Source organism: Helianthus annuus, chromosome 16, assembly GCF_002127325.2.
Source record: "Helianthus annuus cultivar XRQ/B chromosome 16, HanXRQr2.0-SUNRISE, whole genome shotgun sequence".
Taxonomy (NCBI): Eukaryota; Viridiplantae; Streptophyta; class Magnoliopsida; order Asterales; family Asteraceae; genus Helianthus; species Helianthus annuus.
The window spans coordinates 6,174,986-6,194,763 of NC_035448.2; the positions used below are offsets into that span (position 1 = coordinate 6,174,986).

Consider the following 19,778-nt stretch of genomic DNA (forward strand, 5'->3'; position numbering starts at 1 on the left):
TTGTATTATGTTAAAAGGGGTGTAGTGGGGATGTGGGTAGTGTGCGGCATTATGTGAGTGTAATTGAATTAAATAAAAAAACATAAAAAATATGCTATTGGCCAAAGATAAAGTCCAGGGAGTTTAAAAAAGCACGCTCCACCTATTTAAAAAAAAAAAACCGCCCTAGGGGCGGTTACCGGGCGTTTTTGGGGGAAAACGTCAAAAAAAACCCCACTACGGGTGGTCTAAAGGACGTGAACATTTTGCTTTGAAATGGTCGGTTCGCTGGTTTCAGAATTAATATTATATTTATATAATAGATCAAGTTGTTAGCTACAGTAATTTGTTTTTTTTTTTTTTTTTGTCTTTTTTGTGAATTTTACCCCTTAACTTTAATTTAATTTTTTCGTTTTTTTTTTTTGTGAATTTCACCCCTCAACTTTTAATATCGACATTTAAACACTCTAAATTTATAACATGCTATTTTGACAACCTCTTGAGTTTTACGTGCTTAATTTTATGTACACATCGGGTATAAATTGACGTTTTATAGTGTAATTTTTATCGAAAATGAGTTAGGGGCTGTTTGGCAATATCTGAATGGTTAAGTGTAATTTTATGTGATGTTGTTTACCAATGAGTTAGGTCTGAACTAGTAAGAGGTCTGAACCATTAATTGCTGAACCAATAAGAGGTCTGAACTACTAAGAGCCTGTATAATGCTTAACCATTTAGAGGCAAATGTCTGAACAATTCAGATTAGAGGTCTTAACCATTCAGACTCTGTCTAAATCTTAACCATTCAGAGGCAAATGTCTGAACCATTCAGACATCTGCTTGTGAAACAAACAGTCTGAACCATTAAGTGTTGAACCAGTAAGAGGTCTGAACCATTAAGAGCCTCATTAAGAGGTAAACAAACAGCCCCTTGTTTCAAATATAATACATTTTGTGCGGATTGGTTTCGGTTCCGACTCGTGGGTGATAGCGGTAGCGACCCCGGAACAAAACTCAACAAATTATTTAAACTAGCCGTTGAAGCTTCACTTCATGAACCCGGGCCAGTAGCGGAATATGGGTCAACAACAAATAATACGTCAACACACACATGGGTCAAAGCTGGTCAATTGGATGGAGGTTGAATCCATGCAGAATGAAACAACCCACGTTCCCCACCACCTATAGTTATTTCCATTTTTCTATTTCATGTTCACTGCATTTTTAATGCAGTTTACTTTGCAATGCTTTTCCTACTTGTACTTTAAGCTTCTTAGGTAGTAATTTAATTCTAGTTTTCTAATGTTTAGGACGTGGGTAGTTTTGGAAACTCCTTTATGTAATTTACTCCAGTTTACGAATAGAGGTGGTGATTTTTATGTTTAAAATTTCCGACTGTGTTTTCACATTTTGAGTTCCCAGTTTGTTATTCTCCATTGCTAGCTCAAGTTTGGTCACTTGGGTGGTGTTCTTTGGATCCTGATCGTGAGTCTCGGTGGTGTTTCTGTATCCGAAACTTTGTTTAGGTTCGCCCGACGGAATTGATCAAGTGGTGTTTCTGTATCTTGATCTGTCGTCGTCATTCATTTCATTTGAAACTTCGAAAATCCTATCGGTTGATACTTTGATTTACATCAGTTGGTATTGAAATAGAATCATAAGAAATGAAGCCCAATAATGAGATTTTGTTATTATGGTTTGGGAAATTTAGATTCCGTCATAAAATACAATATTTATCTTTTAGAAAAATTGTACTACCCAAATTTAAACCATCTAACTTGAAAGTTCATTTCATTGATGGACTGATGCTAACCATGCTACTAGTTTGAATTGTTTTCTTTCAATTTTGGTTTAAAAATTTTGAATAAGAGAGAGTGTAGAAAGAAAAATACTACTCTTGAACATTTACTAATTAATTTTAAAAAATTGGACATTAACTTTGTAGGATTTACTGGGTATGGTTGTTGTCGTTGTTGTTGGACATTAACTTTGAAAATTGTTGCTCTTACTACCGGGTAGGAACCGGTCCCATGTCGAGTTTGAACCGAAACTAGTTTTTACCTGCTCATTTTCCACACTTAGTTCATGCCTTACCATCAACATTGTACACCGTTTACAAACGTACTTTCAAACTGCTTACATCCATGCCCCAAATAATTCATTATTAATGCAAGAAAAAAAAAATTACAAATGACAGGTAAGGTAGGCCTGAGACCCTACCATAGCTTTGTTATTGATGGGATATACTGAGTATAGTATGATGATGATGAGGTAAGGTAGGCTATACAATTAACCAAAAGTTATTTGTTTTAAAATATAACCATGTGGTATGAGACAAAAATCACTATAGGCGTCCGTTAGGAACTTATTGCCATCTACAACTTTAACGTTTGAAAAACGCTACAGTTTATAATCCCCTGGATCCGCCAGACCGCCACTGCTTGTGCATAGCTCATCAACAAAATAAGATGATGTTAAAAAAACACCGAGTGTGTATAAAAATCACTTTAATGTAACTTGTCATATAAAATAGTGTTAACAAAATCAAATATGTTGGGTTTTTTTTTTTTTTTTTTTTTTTCTAATATCAAACTTAGCAATATGTAGTTTCATAAAGCATAGATATAATTAAGATAACAACTTTGGCAACATATTTATTTGGAAGGTACATTAAGCTTCCGTAACAAATAAAACAAGTTGGCGTTACTATTCTATGAGCCTTGGTTACTCCCAAAGGTGTTCTTCACGGCTCCAGCCGCACCTTCGGCTACGTTGGCTGCACCCGTTGCCGCACCTTGTGCTAAACCCTTCACACCGCTTGCTGCTCCTCCAGCCATGTCCGCTGCCCCCTGTGCCATCGTCTTCACCGAATTCTCAGCCTGCGTACACCAAATATATATCCTTTCAATATACTATTTTTCGCTATTAAAAACTTCCAAATCAACTAAGATAAGGCTTGAATCGAGTGTTGATTAAGTCATTTGACAAGAAGTTCCTTTGTGCACATTTATTTAACGAGTGAACACGAGCAATATATTTTTTTATTCAATTAAAAGAACGAACATGAAGCCATATGTCCCCTTCGTTTATTTATGTTTGTAAACGTCGCTTATTGGTTCATTTCTGATCAATTAACATTCGTTAGTTACTTAGTTTAAGTTTGTTCGTTTATGTTTGTCCGCCATTTTATTTAACTCTTTTAGGTCCATTACAATTTGGCTCAACGGATTGATGTTAAAATTCGATTTTAATTAATGTTCGTGCATCTATGTTCAACTATTTTTGTTGTTCATCTATGTTCAATTATGTTTATTCGTGAACCGTGAACATAAACGAACACGGACATGGACATGTTCATTTTCTTAACGAACGAACACGAACAAGAAAACCTGGTTTGTTTAATTGTTCGTGTTCAATACACATACATGAAAACACCGTTCATTTAATTATTTTTGTCAAATCAAACATTCTTTTAAATTTAAATAAACAATCATGAACATGTCTTTTATTCATGTTCATTTAGTTCATTTACAAGCCTAATTAAGATCATAATAAACGTATGAATTTAAGTAAATTAATATACAAATCCATTTCCGAGTATAATACCTGATTTAAAACACCTTCTTGTTGGCCCGATGGTGCATCTCTATGCAACTTTCACCATCATAAAAATTAACAGAAAAACTTAGGTCAGGTCGAAATGATTATCGAAAGCGCAAATACTCAGTGGCGGATCTGGGGGGTTTCCTGGGTTCACAGGAACCCCCTCAGTTTGGAAAAAAAAAATGAAAAAAATTAGTGGAAACCTTGTATGATTTGAAAAAAAAATAGTGAAAAAGGAACCCCATGAAAAAAATTCTGGATCCACCACTGCAAATACTAGCAGAGAAATCGTCGAAAAATGCGATGATGGGAATACCTGACCTTGTTGGAAGGTGGATTGGGCGTCTAAGAGCGCTTCATTATGTTGACTCGCCATGTTTATCTTTCTTGTTGGTTTGATTTTGTTCTTGTTAACTTTGGTTTGGTATGGACAGAAATGAAAGAAAAAAAAACGGTTATTTATATAAACTTTTGAGAAAAAGTCGTTACTAGAATTGCAAGTACGAAACCAAAATGCATGGCATTGTGGACATATGGCATGTGACTGTAGCATGCCTCAAGATAAGCCACTTTTTACGGACACATCTTTCGGTATTCAAAATATTTCTAATTTGGGCCAATACAACTAGGAGTTAAACCCCTGGTCATATTGTGTTAGGCGCTGAAATGGTTCATCCGGTTGAATTAATATCAGGCGGTTCAACCGCAGTTAAGATTTATGTAGCTGATTATGTTTTTACCCTAAAACAACTATTTTCTTGTAAAATATTAAGTATTTTCAGAGCATTTTTATTACTTATAAACATTATTACATTGGACAAGGTGGGTAACAGTTTCAACACTTATGAAATATTGGAACGGAAGACACTAAGTTAATTACCGAAAATATGGAAGGGCAGTATAACCTTAATAATTAATATCGTATTTTGTTAAAATAAAAAAAAAAATTTAAAATAATGCAAACCGGTTCAACGGTTTGAACCGGTAGAACCGGATTTACCGCTGGTACATTAGATAGACAATATTCGGGTTTTTACCGGTCTTTATCATACCAGGCACGTGTTCGGTATCCGGTTTAACAGTGGCGGAACTAGACCTTCAACTCAGGGGTATCCCAAAATTTTTTAGGGGTATCCTCGTACTTGTTCAGGGGTGTCCTGTGTATAAAAATCGGAAAAAAAAAATTTTTTTACACTACTGGTAAAAACTTGAGCCGTAGCCCGGGCTACGCCCGTTTACACTACAGGTCCGCCCCTGCGGTTTAACCGGTATAGTCGGCCGGTTCATACCGGTATTGAAAACATTGGTAAAAACTAGATTGATATCCTTTCGGATATGATGTGGTGGTAAGGTGATAATACAATTGAAGATAGCTTGTTTGTTCACTCATACAACTTTTCTAAGTTCGTTTTGATTTCTTATTTCCATTCTTCGATATTGTATGTCAGTGTTGGACCGTTAGGCTTTCCACTCTAGGCACATGCCTAGGGCCACCCAAAACCAAGGGCCTCAATTTTTAGTTAGTTTTATACATTGTATATGTATTAGGCCCAAATAAAGTAAAATTAACCCAACTTTTTATTAAAGGAGCTCATATAAAAATTGTTTAGGAAAACAGGCCCGCATTTAAGGCCCAAATTCAAAGCTAAATTACAGACATAACATAACTACAACAACCATCGACCATTTGACTCCATCACCAATCAGCAAATCAGGGCCTAAAATCCCTAAAATAGAACCACAATCGTTGTTCGCACTTCTCATCACAACCTGCCCTGGCATCGGGTCCGTCAGAATTGGCATCGGGTCCGTCAGAATTGGAGGAGAATTTACGGGTGAAATTATGGCTAATTACTCAAGGTAGGTTAATTTTAATAGCTAATTTTTTTCTATTAATCTCTATATATGTTATACAATATTCAAGAACTTTATCATTTTGAAAAGGGCTTCTGCTTTGTAGTTCGGTTAGGGTCTCCAAAAATGTTGGAAAGACCCTGTTATATGTTAGATATTGTGTTTTTTGATATTTGTATAAGAGTAAAAGTGCAATTTGCCACGTTGTAGTTTGGTCCATATTGCATAATGACACCATACCTTCCACTTTTTGCGTAATGACACCTTGTGGTGGACATTTCATCACACTATGCACCCAAAACGTTAATTCCTGGACCCAACCACATGGTGGCAAACTGCAATCTGGACCAAACCACAGGGTTGAAGAGTATGATGAAATGTCCACCACATGCTGTCATTACGCAAAAAGTGAAAGGTAGGGTGTCATTATGCAATCTGAACCAAACCACAGGGTTGCAAATTGCACTTTACTCTTGTAGAACGAAAGATTGTTGTTAACTTGTTATCTTAGATAACAATGACATGCAAAAAAAATGAGTCAAAACTTACCGAGCAACAAGAAGACTTTAGTTCAACACGACCTAAGCTTTCAGCTCGGTTAGGCATATTGACTTGAGCAAAAAAAAAAAAAGAGTCGCGAAATTACTAAATACCAAACAGACTTTAGTTCAATCCGAGCAAAATTTTCAGCTCGGATTAGACATGTTGGCTCGAGCCAACTCAACTGGTATTATTGTTGGCTCGAGACGCAATTAACGTTGACTATTTGACTTTCAACTCTGAGTCTATTTTTATTTGTTTCAAATTTAAAAAAAAAAAAAAAAGAGTCGCGAAATTACTAAATATCAAACAAACTTTAGTTCAATCCGAGCAAAATTTTCAGCTCGGATTAGACATGTTGGCTTGAGCCAACTCAACTGGTATTGTTGTTGGCTCGAGCCCCAGTTAACGTTGACTATTTGACTTTCAACTCCGAGTCTATGTTTATTTGTTTCAAATTTCAGATTAATTATACAAATCAACATTATAATACTATCTTTGTGGTTCACTAGTTCTATATGTGTATCTTCATGTATAAACACTGCATCTTTATGTAAAGGCAACTTCATAATTCCATCTAAAGTCCATATCACATTACAATAATCAAACAACAAATTCCCATCTAAGAACCAATAATCCCAACACCCGAAAATCCTTATTTTATAACAACAAACATATGAAACAACATTTTATATATGTATACCATCCGATCCCCACCAAAGCGCCTCTACAATCCGTGTAAGTTTCTTGTTGTTCTTCGTTATTTTTTACGCAAACATTAGTTAACTTGATTAAGCCACTAATCTATCAGGCTCCAAGCCTTGTGTGTAGCCATTGACAAACTTCTTCCATCTCTTGAGGAACTGTGTAATGTCCTAACCTGTATGATCACATCAAGAATCTTAATTATATTTCCGTTTGAGTAAACTTCCGTTTTGCTCCCCGTGGTTTGGTCACCTTAACGGTTTTGCTCCAAACCTTTAAAAATAGCCATTTTACTCCCTGATGTTTCGGTTTTTTTGCCAGTTTGCTCCCCACCTCTAACTCCATCCAAATTGTTTGTATTTCCATTTTGCTCCCCGCAGGGAGCAAACTGGAAACAAAACCAAAACATCAGGGAGTAAAATGACTATTTTTAAAGGTTTGGGGCAAAACCGTTAAAATGACCAAACCACAGGGAGCAAAACGAAAGTTTACTCATTCCGTTTTTAAGTATTGATCGAAATGGATTTGCGATTTTGATTTCATACCCTTCATAGCCTTTGAATGTAACATAACGGAAACCAGCTGAACTCATCATTTGGGAAGACCTCTCTCCGTATTTGTATGGAACTACTTCATCGCCTGTATTCGATATGAATGACAATTTTGACTTATTCGCTTACGAGTGGATCGATTTGAGTTATGTTTTATAACTTTATTTCTAATATGTAAAATCCGCAGAAAGTAAATAAGGGGGGGGGGGGGGTAAAACGGGTCTAAAGTCGCCCAAACTATATTTTCAAACAGTGGCGGACATACCATATAACAAGGGATAGCCTCTGCTACCCCTTAAACGCTTGTCGGCAGTGTAAAAAATTTTTTTTGACGTTTTTTCAATTTCGCTGCCCCTTTAGATTTTTTTTTTGAAACGTTGTCCCTATAATTATTTTCTAGATCCGCCACTGTTTTTAAGGTCAACGGTTAATAAACCTAACGGGTCTAAAGTCTCCCAAACTGTATTTTTAAAGTCAATGGTAATTTTTTTTTTAAGTCCTATCAACAGATAAATCCCTGGACTTTTATCTTTTTCATGATTAAATCATTTAACTTTTAGAACTTAGCAACAAAGTCCATAGTCTTGATTTTTAAAAGGATAAAAATCCTACAAAAATCTTTTTAACTTTTACAGATTATACAAAAGGTCCTTATTTTTTTTATTAAGTTTATAAGAAAGGACCTTTTTCCATATTAAAAGTCAAGTATTTAATCATGTAAAGATATAATTCAAGTGAATTATGTGAGAATTTTAAAAAAAATATCCTTTACAGGTTGATACTTGACCCTAACTCTTGACAGTAAAAAGAAGCTGGACTAAAAATATTCGGGTCAACCCAATTCTGACCCAAACTGTTTGACCCGTACATAAATTACGCACTTTGACCAACCCTTTACAGTAATAACAAGCTGGACGAAAAAAATATTCGGGTCAACCCAATTCTGACCCAACCTATTTGACCCGTACATAAATAACGCATTTTGACCCACCCGTTACAGCAAAAAGAAGCTGGATAAAAAATATTCGGGTCAACCCAATTCTGACCCAAACTATTTGACCCGTACATAAATTACACATTTTGACCCACCCTTTACAGTAATTACAAGCTGGACGAAAAAAATATCCGGGTCAACCCAATTCTGACCCAACCTATTTGACCCGTACATAAATAACGCATTTTGACCCACCCGTTATAGAAAAAAGAAGCTGGACAAAAAATATTCAGGTCAACCCAATTCTGACCCAAACTATTTGACCCGTACATAAATTACACATTTTGACCCACCCTTTACAGTAATAACAAGCTGGACAAAAAAAATATCCGGGTCAACCCAATTCTGACCCAAACTACTTGACCCGTACATAAATAACGCATTTTGACCCACCCGTTACAGCAAAAAGAAGCTGGACAAAAAATATTCGGGTCAACCTAATTCTGACCCAAACTATTTGACCTGTACATAAATTACGCATTTTGACCCACCCTTTACAGTAATAACAAGCTGGACGAAAAAAATATTCGGGTCAACCCAATTCTGACCCAAACTATTTGACCCGTACATAAATTACGCATTTTGACCCACCCAAGCTGGACGGAAAAAATATTCGGGTCAACCCAATTCTGACCCAACCTATTTGACCCATACATAAATAACGCATTCTGACCCACCCGTTACAGCAAAAAGAAGCTGGACAAAAAATATTCGGGTCAACCTAATTCTGACCCAAACTATTTGACCTGTACATAAATTACGCATTTTGACCCACCCTTTACAGTAATAACAAGCTGGACGAAAAAAATATCCGGGTCAACCTAATTCTGACCCAAACTATTTGACCTGTACATAAATTACGCATTTTGACCCACCCTTTACAGTAATAACAAGCTGGACGAAAAAAATATCCGGGTCAACCCACTTCTGACCCAAACTATTTGACCCGTACATAAATTACGCATTTTGACCCACCCAAGCTGGACGGAAAAAATATTCGGGTCAACCCAATTCTGACCCAACCTATTTGACCCGTACATAAATAACGCATTTTGACCCACCCGTTACAGCAAAAAGAAGCTGGACAAAAAATATTCGGGTCAACCTAATTCTGACCCAGACTATTTGACCTGTACATAAATTACGCATTTTGACCCACCCTTTACAGTAATAACAAGCTGGACGAAAAAAATATTCGGGTCAACCCAATTCTGACCCAAACTATTTGACCCGTACATAAATTACGCATTTTGACCCATCCAAGCTGGACGGAAAAAATATTCGGGTCAACCCAATTCTGACCCAACCTATTTGACCCGTACATAAATTACGCATTTTGACCCACCCAAGCTGGACGGAAAAAATATTCGGGTCAACCCTATTCTGACCCAACCTATTTGACCCGTACATAAATTACGCATTTTGACCCATCCAAGCTGGACGGAAAAAATATTTGGGTCAACCCAATTCTGACCCAACCTATTTGACCCGTACATAAATTACGCATTCTGACCAATTACCTCCTATCAGTAAAAATTAGTTACAAGATGTAGAAATCAGCAACATGTATGAAAATTGAATTACTTACACTGTCCATGACATAGCAAAACAGGCAATGACGCAGCACGTCTTGCAGCATCATTTGATCCTATTTTGTTCCTTAAGCTCCTGCGCGCATTTTTCAACTACATGAATTTTTTTTTTTTTACTTGCAAAAATCGTATATTAATTTTTTTTTTTTTTGTGAAATTTACCGTGCACCCGGAAGCCATCCGCTTATTCCAACGACAGCTTTTAAGTTAATCGGGTACGGGTTTCCATTTCCATATTTTCCTTGAGCAAAACAAGTTGCAGAGTAAAGTGCACATGCAGCACCCATACTAAATCCGCCGATACCAAGTTTCACTGTTTATATATACACAAATTTGCACACGATTGAAGACAATGTGCACAAGATTAAAAATAAATTAAAAAAAAAACGTTAAAATACCATCGGAAGGCTCGGTTGATAACAAGTTTGCTATGTGTGCTACCGAAGCATCTAAACCTTCCACATCGTTTGGACCGTCTTCAGAAAGCTCTCCATCGTCAAACCCTATCAAGAACCCGAAAATGTTACAAGATTATCAAAAACTTAACCAATTTCTTTAAAAAAATATATATATATATATATTTTTGTAATGTTTGATATATATTACATGCAGCACAAGGGAACCCCCCTAGCACGGTCACCGGGCGCGTAGGAGCAGTAGGACATATCCATTTAATCTACAAAATGTAACATGTTAAGGTGTCATTAAATTATTTAAATCCCATTTTAATGAAACTTGAAGCCCCCCCCCCCCCCCCCCCCCCCAAAAAAAAAAAAAAAAAAAAAAAAAAAATTCTTACATTTGGAAGAGGAAGGTTATCCAAAAGTTGTGACCAGCTGCAACAACAAAAGATGTTAAAATTTTTGCGTTAGTTAGTTAGCTAGTTAGTTATAATACGACCCGAAAAGACAATCTTTACGACATAATCACGAACAACAGAATCTACCTCGAACCGTTATCGCCAAGACCATGCAACCAAACTATGGTGGCTTGATGTTTCGCTTTCGGCCTCACGACATACGTCCTCCCGAATTCAACAGTTCTTCTAGCAGTTCTACTACCTGAAACTCATTGGAAACTTTCATCAAACACTTGGTATGCAACAACTGTTCTCACTCGAAAAACTCAAAACAATTACATAAATCATGTTTAAAAAATGGAGGGTGAACAATTAAACTAACCAGAACCCATGGAAGCACTTGAATAACTCATCTTAGACATATAAATTGTAATTATATGATTTATTATATCAGTACGCACAATATGAAGAAACAGGTTTGTTGTGGCAGTGTGAATTTATAAGGAAAATAGAGGGAATAGAATAAAAATAAGTGAATATTCAAACACTATGTAATTGTAAACCAGCTGCACATTGTATCTAAAATCCAAAAAGAAACGAAACAATGGCATCCATGAAAAAGCAAGAAATCTTTTTCCGAAACTAATAGAAAGAGATGGAAAGAGAATCAAATGCAGAAAATCAAGAAATCCCACTTGAAGAAAGGGGATTAAGGGCTCGAAAACATGAGAGAATTTATGCTTGATGGTGCAGTGGACGTATAAAAAAATAAAAAATAGAAAAACAATTTGGTTTCTTTCAATTCATCAATGATTTGTTTTGTTAATATATATATACATTTTTATTTATGGTGAGTGATGGATACCCATTATCTTCAAAGTGAAGTTCAAGTGTCTAACAGGTCATGATTACCGTCTGTGACTAGAAAGATTTGTGCTTTAATATTCAAGATTTTCAAGAACATCACCCGCCTGAATTTCAGGGTAAAACAGAGACATAAACATAAAATTAAGAGTTAATTACTGTTTTTGTCCCTGTGGTTTGTCAAAAATCACTATTTCAATCCATTAGTTTAAAAATTGCGATTTCAGTCCCTGTGGTTTTACTTTCGTAACCATTTCAGTCCCCGTGGTTTCACTTTCGTAATCATTTCAATCCATAATTCTGTTAAGTACAGAGACTGAAATGGTTACGAGGTGGACTAAAATGGTTACGAAAGTGAAACCACAGGGACTAAAATCGCAATTTTTAAACTAATGGACTGAAATAGTGATTTTTGACAAACCACAGGGACGAAAACAGTAATTAACTCTAAAATTAAACATAATAATAATAATAATAATAATAATAATAATAATAATAATAATAATAATAATAATAACAACAACAACAACAAGGGGTCCTAATAAAGACACACCTCAAATCTTAATTTCACACCCTGTATACGTATCGTATAACGTTATACGGTCTATAAAGAATAATCTGACATGACAAATATTGGACCGTATAATGTTATACGCCTCGTAGTATTAGGTCGTATAACATTCTATACGGGCCGTATAAGATTATATGAGTTTGCGTCGCTAAGGTAAATGGAGTCAGAGGAGAGGTAGGTAGTATGTCTTTCCCCATTATATGGGTCGTATAACATTCTATACGGGTCGTATAATGTTATACGGTCCGTATACATGGATACAAAAAAACAAGTGCAGGGTGGGCCTGTGATAAGGGCCCAAATCAATATAGGGCCCGAAAAATATATTTTTGTATATATATATTTAAAAAAATCTGGATGTTTTTATAAATAAGGGCCTTTGTATAACAAGTTTAAAACCCAATTAAAAGTTTTATAAATAAGGGCCTGATTAAAAGGCCCAAACGCTTAGTAGGTAGGTTCGATACTTTGATCATTTTTGCTACACTTTTTTTGTTAATTTGTTTTATCAATTTCATAACAATTAACGTTGTATTTATATATTTGATTGAATGATTGTTGAGTTTATATTATGTGAAGATTTGCGAATATGGCCCAAATTTTTTATCTCGAATAGGGCCAATTTTTTTTTTTTTTTTTTTTTTGTGATTTTCGAAGACCGCCCTGAGTTATACGAGCTCGTATAACTGATTTTAGGGGTGTGGGAATAGTGAAAGCCAAAAAAAATATATAATAATAATAATAATAATAATAATAATAATAATAATAATAATTTTGGAAGGTGAAATTTGTTAAAGTTTGATTAGGGTTTTTGGTAATTTAGTGGAGAGTTTGAAGGCATCTTCTAGTTCTGCCTGTTTTGCTTTTGAATTTCAAAATGTTATTGATTCACTGTTGAATACTGCCAAACTCTTTCTGCCTGTTTTCGGGTACATTCCCCGTGCCCATTTTTTGGAACTACTCTTTTTGGTTTGTCCTTTCACAAATGCAAACAATACAAATAAACATCAACTAAAATCTCACTTGTAGCAAGCTATTGGTAGAGTTTGAGAAAAGTGAGATGATAAGATACTTTTGCTTAGTATGTTTTAAATACCAATTCATACCAGCTGATTATACCGGTAATATTGCCTACCGGCCTTGAGCCTAGAATGATAAGGGCCGATTAAACTAGCAAACGGTAAATGCTATGTGCCGTGGTAAATACTGGTTCAAATCGTCGTACCGGTTTTGTTAATCCACAAGTTTAATTTTTAAATTTTAATTATTTTATAAAAATAATTCCGAGATTTACATTCCATATTTCGATAAAAAAGTGAAAAACCTAACGATCGTTGATCACTTGCCGCAAACAGTTCCAGTCTTCCCATTGAAGCTACCTGTCCATTCCATTGTTGCGTTCGAAGGTCAAATCGAGTACCTTTGGATTTTTTTTTTTTAGTTTTTTTTTATTATGGTTATGGAATCATGTACTTTTTTATTAAGTTTTTGAGTTGAAGTTGTATTGTTAAGGAATTATAGGGTTAACTAGTCAACCCGGTATTACCGTCCGGTACAACGGATTGAATCATTTCTGAGCCCTACCTGGTATAGTTTAAAAACCAGTCTTTAAAACATTCGTTCTCACTAAAAAACAAGACCCGCTGGCTTCAGTTTTGGTCCACTATACTTTTCATTTTTTCCAAGTTTTTCGTTTCGTTCAAAATTTTGTGAGTTAACGCACCACAACGAGCGTGTGGAGTTCAACATATTTTCGTATATTTTTTCCCGTTTGACTGGCCCGTCGCAACACATCTATTTTTCTCGATTTGACAAGTTCGTCGCAACGCGCGGGTCATGGATTGACTTAGTTATTTTTTTCTATGTTCTACGACGCTCGTGCGTGTTTTTGCTCGGCGTTATTTTTTTTCCGTTTTTTATTTATTTTGTTTTTTACGAGCTTTTCCAGTGTTGGTGGTTGCTGACAGTGATATAGCATTGGTACTACTTAACAGGGGCGGATGTACCATATAAGAAGGGGTAGCCACCGCTACCCCTTGGCGATCCGGCGGTAGTGTAAATTTTGGAAAAAAATTGACATTTTTTAACGTTTTTTCGATTTCGTTACCCCTTTCTTTTAAGACATTACCCCTATGAAAGTTTTCCAGATCCCCCACTGCTACTTAACACACTTTTACGACAACCGCTGCAACGCATGGGCTTAATACTAGTAGTATAATCTATGCTATATAATAAAAGAAAACACTTTTGGGACACTTGTCATCATATTAGACCATCTCTTATAGATAATTATAATTTTAGTTTAATCTCTTCTAATTAATTATAGATAACCCTCCTACTAAATATTATTTAGTTTAATATCTTATATTATAGATAATCCTCCTACTAAATATTATTAGTTTAATATCTTATGGAAAATTATTAGAGTTAATTGCCAAAATCGTCCCTGAGATTTGGGCATGTTTGCCATTTTCGTCCAAAATGACTTTTTTGTACCAAATAGCCCCCTACGTTTGTAACTTTTTGTCATTTTCATCCAAATGCCTAATTGGGTTAGAAACAATCGTTTGATGAGTTTTTTTTTTTTTTTAAATTACACAAGTACATGGCCTGAAATGTAATTTCTTTTTAAACCTACAACCATCACCCTCTGCTTTCTCTGTCTACAACCTTCAAAACAAACCATCAACTACCACTCACACCGTTACTCACCTCCACCGTGTAATGCTCATAAATAGATATAAAACTAAGATGTATTGACCAGTACCCATCATTATCTGCCCTTCAACGAAACCTTTTATGTATCGACATGTACGTAATGAAATAAATTAAACTGAACATATTAGCTGAACTCATGTTACAATTTGGTAGATCATAAACAAAAAAGAAAGCTAAATGGATTTAAACTGTTATCACACTGCAGCTAAATGAAGTGGTTACCGGTTTCAGCCTTTCACGTTTTTGGGATACACGCGTCCCTCAGACAGAAAATAAACAAGGAAAGTCGAACTAACTAACAGAAACCATGAATCAAATGGAAATTCCAATAATACTAAGACTACCTAGGACATGATTATATTCGGTTTCATAAATTTGTAAAATTAGCACATGATGATATTCTGTTTACAAAATATAATGGAGAGGGATAAGAGGAAACAGAGGAAGTAAACATAAAACTAAGAACACTTGGAAGGTGATGTTCACATGTTTCTTATCAATAAGCAAAAATGATAAATATGTTAAAAATAGGCATATGACTGTAATACTTCAGAGCATATAAATATAGCTTCGTCAAAATAGAAGTTAAAGATACCATAATAGGCCTATATATAATTCTACAATTTGTTTTACATGTAAATCTTTACTTTTATAAAGTTAGAGTTTAAAAAGAAATTACATTTTAGGCCCTGTACTTGTGAAATTTAAAAAAAAAAAAAAAAACTCATCAAACGGTTGTTTCTAACCCAGTTAGGCATTTGGATGAAAATTGCAAAAAGTTACAAACGTGGGGGGCTATTTGGTACAAAAAAAATCATTTTGGACGAAAATGACAAACATGCCCAAACCTTATGGACGATTTTGGCAATTAACTCTAATTATTATTTAGTTTAATCTCCTTCTCATTTATAATATTATTTATTTGAATTAATTATATTTGAACATTTTGTTTAGTTTGGTATCAAATAGATTTTACGAAACTTTTTATTATTTAGTACAGATATAAAATTAGATTTATTATAGATATAACTTTTTGTTATTAGATATATAAAGTTAGATTTATTCAATTCATACAATACACGTGGTTTTTTAAGGATATATATTTTTTATTATTTAGTACAGAAAATTAAATTTATTCAAACCGTGTAATGCGCATATTTTTAAAGATGTAATATTTTTATTATTTGTTATATAAAATTACATTTATTCAACCTGTGTTATAAATGAGATTTTTTAAAGATGTGTTATTTTATTATTTGATAAACAATTGTACATTTATTCAACCAATGTAATGCACGTGGTTTTAAAGATATAACTTTTTTATTTGGTATATACAATTGAATTTAATCAACACGTACAATATGGTTCTTATAGATATAACTTTTTATTATTTAATATATAAAATTATATTTATTCAACCCGTATAATAAATGAGGTTTTTAAAGATATATATTGTTTTATTATTTAGTATATAAAATTTATCTATTCAACCCCGTGTATTAATGAGGTTTTTAAAGATATATATTGTTTTATTATTTAGTATATAAAATTTATTTATTCAACCCCGTGTAATACACGGGGTTATAACCTAGTTACGGATAACAGAAAATGATGATAAAAAACTATAAAAGAACAAAGAGATAAGAAGAACAAAGAAAAAGTGATAATAGATAAAAGAACAAAGAGATAAGAAGAAGGTAGGACGAACCTTATTAAAAGTTGTATTTTTACTTGTTATTTACTTGTTTTTAATCCTAGTCGCTCTAACTATAAACGTAAATAATAACATATGCGTTATTGTGATTAGTTATGTTATCACATATTACACAAGTTAATTTATTATATTATATTACTATGTTAGAACCACGTGTATTACACGAGTTGAATAAATGTAATTTTATTACTAAATAAAAAACAATATACTTTTAAAACCCTCATTTATTACACATGTTAAGTAAATATAATTTTGTATATTAAATATAAAAAAGTTATATCTTTAAGAACCTCGTTTATTGTACGGTTTGAATAAATGTAATTTTGTATACCAAACAACTAAGAGTTATATTTAAAAAAAAAAAAAAGCCTGTGTATTCACGGGTGGCGGAAGAAATTGTAATTTTATATACTAAATAATAAAAAAAAGTTATATTTAAAAAAAAACTCTGTGTATTGTATGAGTTGAATAAATCTAATTTTATATAGCAAATAATAAAAAAAAGTTACTTTAAAACCATGGGTATTATATAGATTTATCTATTGTCAAAAATAATATTTCTAAATCAAAATGGATTTTTTTATTATTTTTTAAATTAGGTTAATACTATTTTAAATTTTTGGTTTGATTAATAAGTTGTTTATTATAATTTCTAATAGTTAACAATAATAACATTAACAACAAATAATGTGTACGTTTATCTACTGTTAAGTGAAACAGTATTAATTAACGTTAAAAAAACTTTAAAACTATTATACTTTTCAAAATAAAGTTTATATTAATAAAAAAAATAAAGTTTATATTAGTAAAAATTTATTTTGTTGGGTTAGAATCAAATACATAGTCTCCTAAAAATAAGAACCCGTAGGAAGAGTATCAAACGGACTCCAACTGACCTCATTCGAGCGACATTGGAACCGTAATTCTACGATATAAGATTGTGAATTTTCGCTTTTTGGTTTTTTAACTTGTAAATATTAGAACTTTTGTTTAGATCTACATGTCTTTTTATTTAACATGGTGTGTTTTCTATATTTATATCATTGTGTCTTTTTTACAACTTATTGTATCTTTTTACCTCGACATTGTGTTATATCTTGTAATTCATCGTGTCTCTGTTCCCTTCTCATTTTTATTTTTAGGATACTTTGTATGATAACTTTAGCCTTATTTTTGTTATACTTTAATTATTTGTATAAACTTAGGATTCTTAAATTAACCATACTTGAGCTTGTAAGATCATACGGAGTAGGCGTGGAAAAGTGGCGTGGAAGCCTCTCCACACTAAGCACACCGGCCCGTGGGTGGCGTAAGGAGCGGCGGGGGAAGGGGGCAGAAGATTTTCACCGGGGTGGAGGGATTGTGCAGTGTGAGGTGACGGATTTTGATTGGTAAGTGTTGTTTGAGTTAGTTTAATTAATTGATGGTTTTTTAAATAAAAACGTCACTTTCATGCCAACACCACTCTGTGTTTTTTTACCACGCTCCCTTACTATGTGGGAGGCACATGACGCTTATTACTCCTCGTCATACCCTCTCCCTTCGTGTAATCTAAAATTAATATAGTCTAAAACTAAAATTATTACGCTTATTACTATGTGGCTCCCTTACTATGTGGGTTTAACGTTTAGAAAAATATGATAAATCTAATTTAATATAATTTATAGTAAAGGATTTCAATTGATGCTTTTACCTTCAAATTCTCTTTACTTATATTATGTTTTATTTTTTTAATAATTAATAATTGAACATCCCTTAAATTTAGAATTTAATTTTATTTTTTGTTTGATTAAATTATATCTTTTGAATGTGTAAACGAATATCAGATTTAGTTTATTCATTGTTTTTCATTAGTTTTTATTCATTAAATATTAAGTTTATGCCAATAATTTAGAGTTGATAAGATCTATATATTAACTTAATTAATATTAATAATTTAAATTAAATATTAATTATCTATAATTAACGATGGTCTAGAATAATGACAAGTGTCCCTCAATTGGTTTCTTTTATTATATAGTATAGATTATTATTATTATTATTAATATTTAATCAAATCTAAAATCTAATCTAATACAAATTTTTAGAGTAAAGTCTTTTTTGAGTCCCTGTGGTTTGTGTATTTTAACCGTTTGAATTCAAAAACCAAATTTGTCTTGATTTGAGTCTCTGCGCTCTCTAATTTTAACCATTCGAATCCAAAACGTAAACAACATTCAAATTAGAAACATTTGGTTTTTGGATTCAAATGGTTAAAATTAGAATGCTTTTACCTTCAAATTCTCTTTACGTATATTATGTTTTATTTTTTTTAATAATTAATAATTGAACATCCCTTAAATTTAGAATTTAATTTTATTTTTTGTTTGATTAAATTATATCTTTTGAATGTGTAAACGAATATCAGATTTAGTTTATTCATTGTTTTTCATTAGTTTTTATTCATTAAATATTAAGTTTATGCCAATAATTTAGAGTTGATAAGATCTATATATTAACTTAATTAATATTAATAATTTAAATTAAATATTAATTATCTACAATTAACGATGGTCTAGAATAATGACAAGTGTCCCTCAATTGGTTTCTTTTATTATATAGTATAGATATAGATATGAGAAAATGTATGAGACATGAATATAAGTGAATGTGTGTTTTTAACATGATAATATGAGTACAACACACAAAAAATAATATATTTTGCGATTTTATTGGTAGGAAAATATTATCTTTAGAATAGATAATTAAAAATAGCTTAAAGTCAAGGTTTTGGGCTATGGTGAAGAAACCAATTTGATTTGATACATGGTTAATCTATCTGAGGTTGGATGATAAGGCTATACGGGGTGCAGTCGGTAAAGCAAATCGGGGAGGGACTTCACCGATTAGGGGGGGGGGGCTGCCATTGGTTCGGGGAGGGAAATCGGGGAACAAATTGGGTGGTTGTTCACCGCGAGCGGGGAGGAAGACAGATGGTGGGGCCCATTTTTCCAACCAATCAAACAATTTTGTTTTTTTTTTTTTTGAATAAAAAAACAAGGGTAGTTAAGAGGGGAGTGGCGCCATCAAATTGGGGTGTTAGGGGAGTTTAAGAGGGGAGTTGACGTGGCACACGGGGATTGGTTTGGCGTAAGAGAGGGGACTCACCTATTAGGTGAGCACCCCCTTCACCCTAATCTTGTAGGCTTACACAAAGGTGCTGCAAGCCGTGATTGTTACAATGTTTTGAAGCCTATGGAAATCTAGAAACGAAGTAATTTTCAGATCTAAGGAGTTTAATGTGTCGAAGATCGT

The 19,778-nt window shown here is 33.4% G+C and overlaps 1 protein-coding gene across 2 annotated transcripts; it reads right to left on the bottom strand.

The window, feature by feature from the left end:
- Positions 1 to 6,524: 6,524 nt before the first annotated feature.
- LOC110915937 (acyl-protein thioesterase 2) lies at positions 6,525 to 11,569 on the bottom strand. 2 transcript variants are annotated; one of them, XM_022160690.2, is made up of 9 exons: positions 11,483 to 11,569; positions 10,765 to 10,879; positions 10,618 to 10,654; positions 10,425 to 10,494; positions 10,217 to 10,321; positions 9,981 to 10,131; positions 9,815 to 9,894; positions 7,227 to 7,320; positions 6,525 to 6,856 (listed from the first exon to the last, which is right to left on the bottom strand). In XM_022160690.2, the coding sequence occupies exons 1-9, from the start codon at positions 11,484 to 11,486 to the stop codon at positions 6,784 to 6,786; spliced, it is 729 nt and encodes a 242-aa protein (XP_022016382.1). In that variant the 5' UTR covers positions 11,487 to 11,569; the 3' UTR covers positions 6,525 to 6,783. The 2 variants fall into 2 exon arrangements, with proteins under 2 accessions (XP_022016382.1, XP_022016381.1); XM_022160689.1 differs by having other exon boundaries at positions 11,000 to 11,506.
- Between the last annotated feature and the right edge of the window lie 8,209 nt (positions 11,570 to 19,778).

Excerpts from the sequence above, each read along its gene's own strand:
- LOC110915937 (XM_022160689.1), bottom strand. The coding sequence starts at position 11,039 with ATGTCTAAGATGAGTTATTCAAGTGCTTCCATGGGTTCTG. Across the intron at positions 9,895-9,980 it reads GGATGGCTTCCGGGTGCACG|GAGCTTAAGGAACAAAATAG; the intron begins GTAAATTTCACA and ends AAATGCGCGCAG. Across the intron at positions 6,857-7,226 it reads ACATTCAAAGGCTATGAAGG|GTTAGGACATTACACAGTTC; the intron begins GTATGAAATCAA and ends GTGATCATACAG.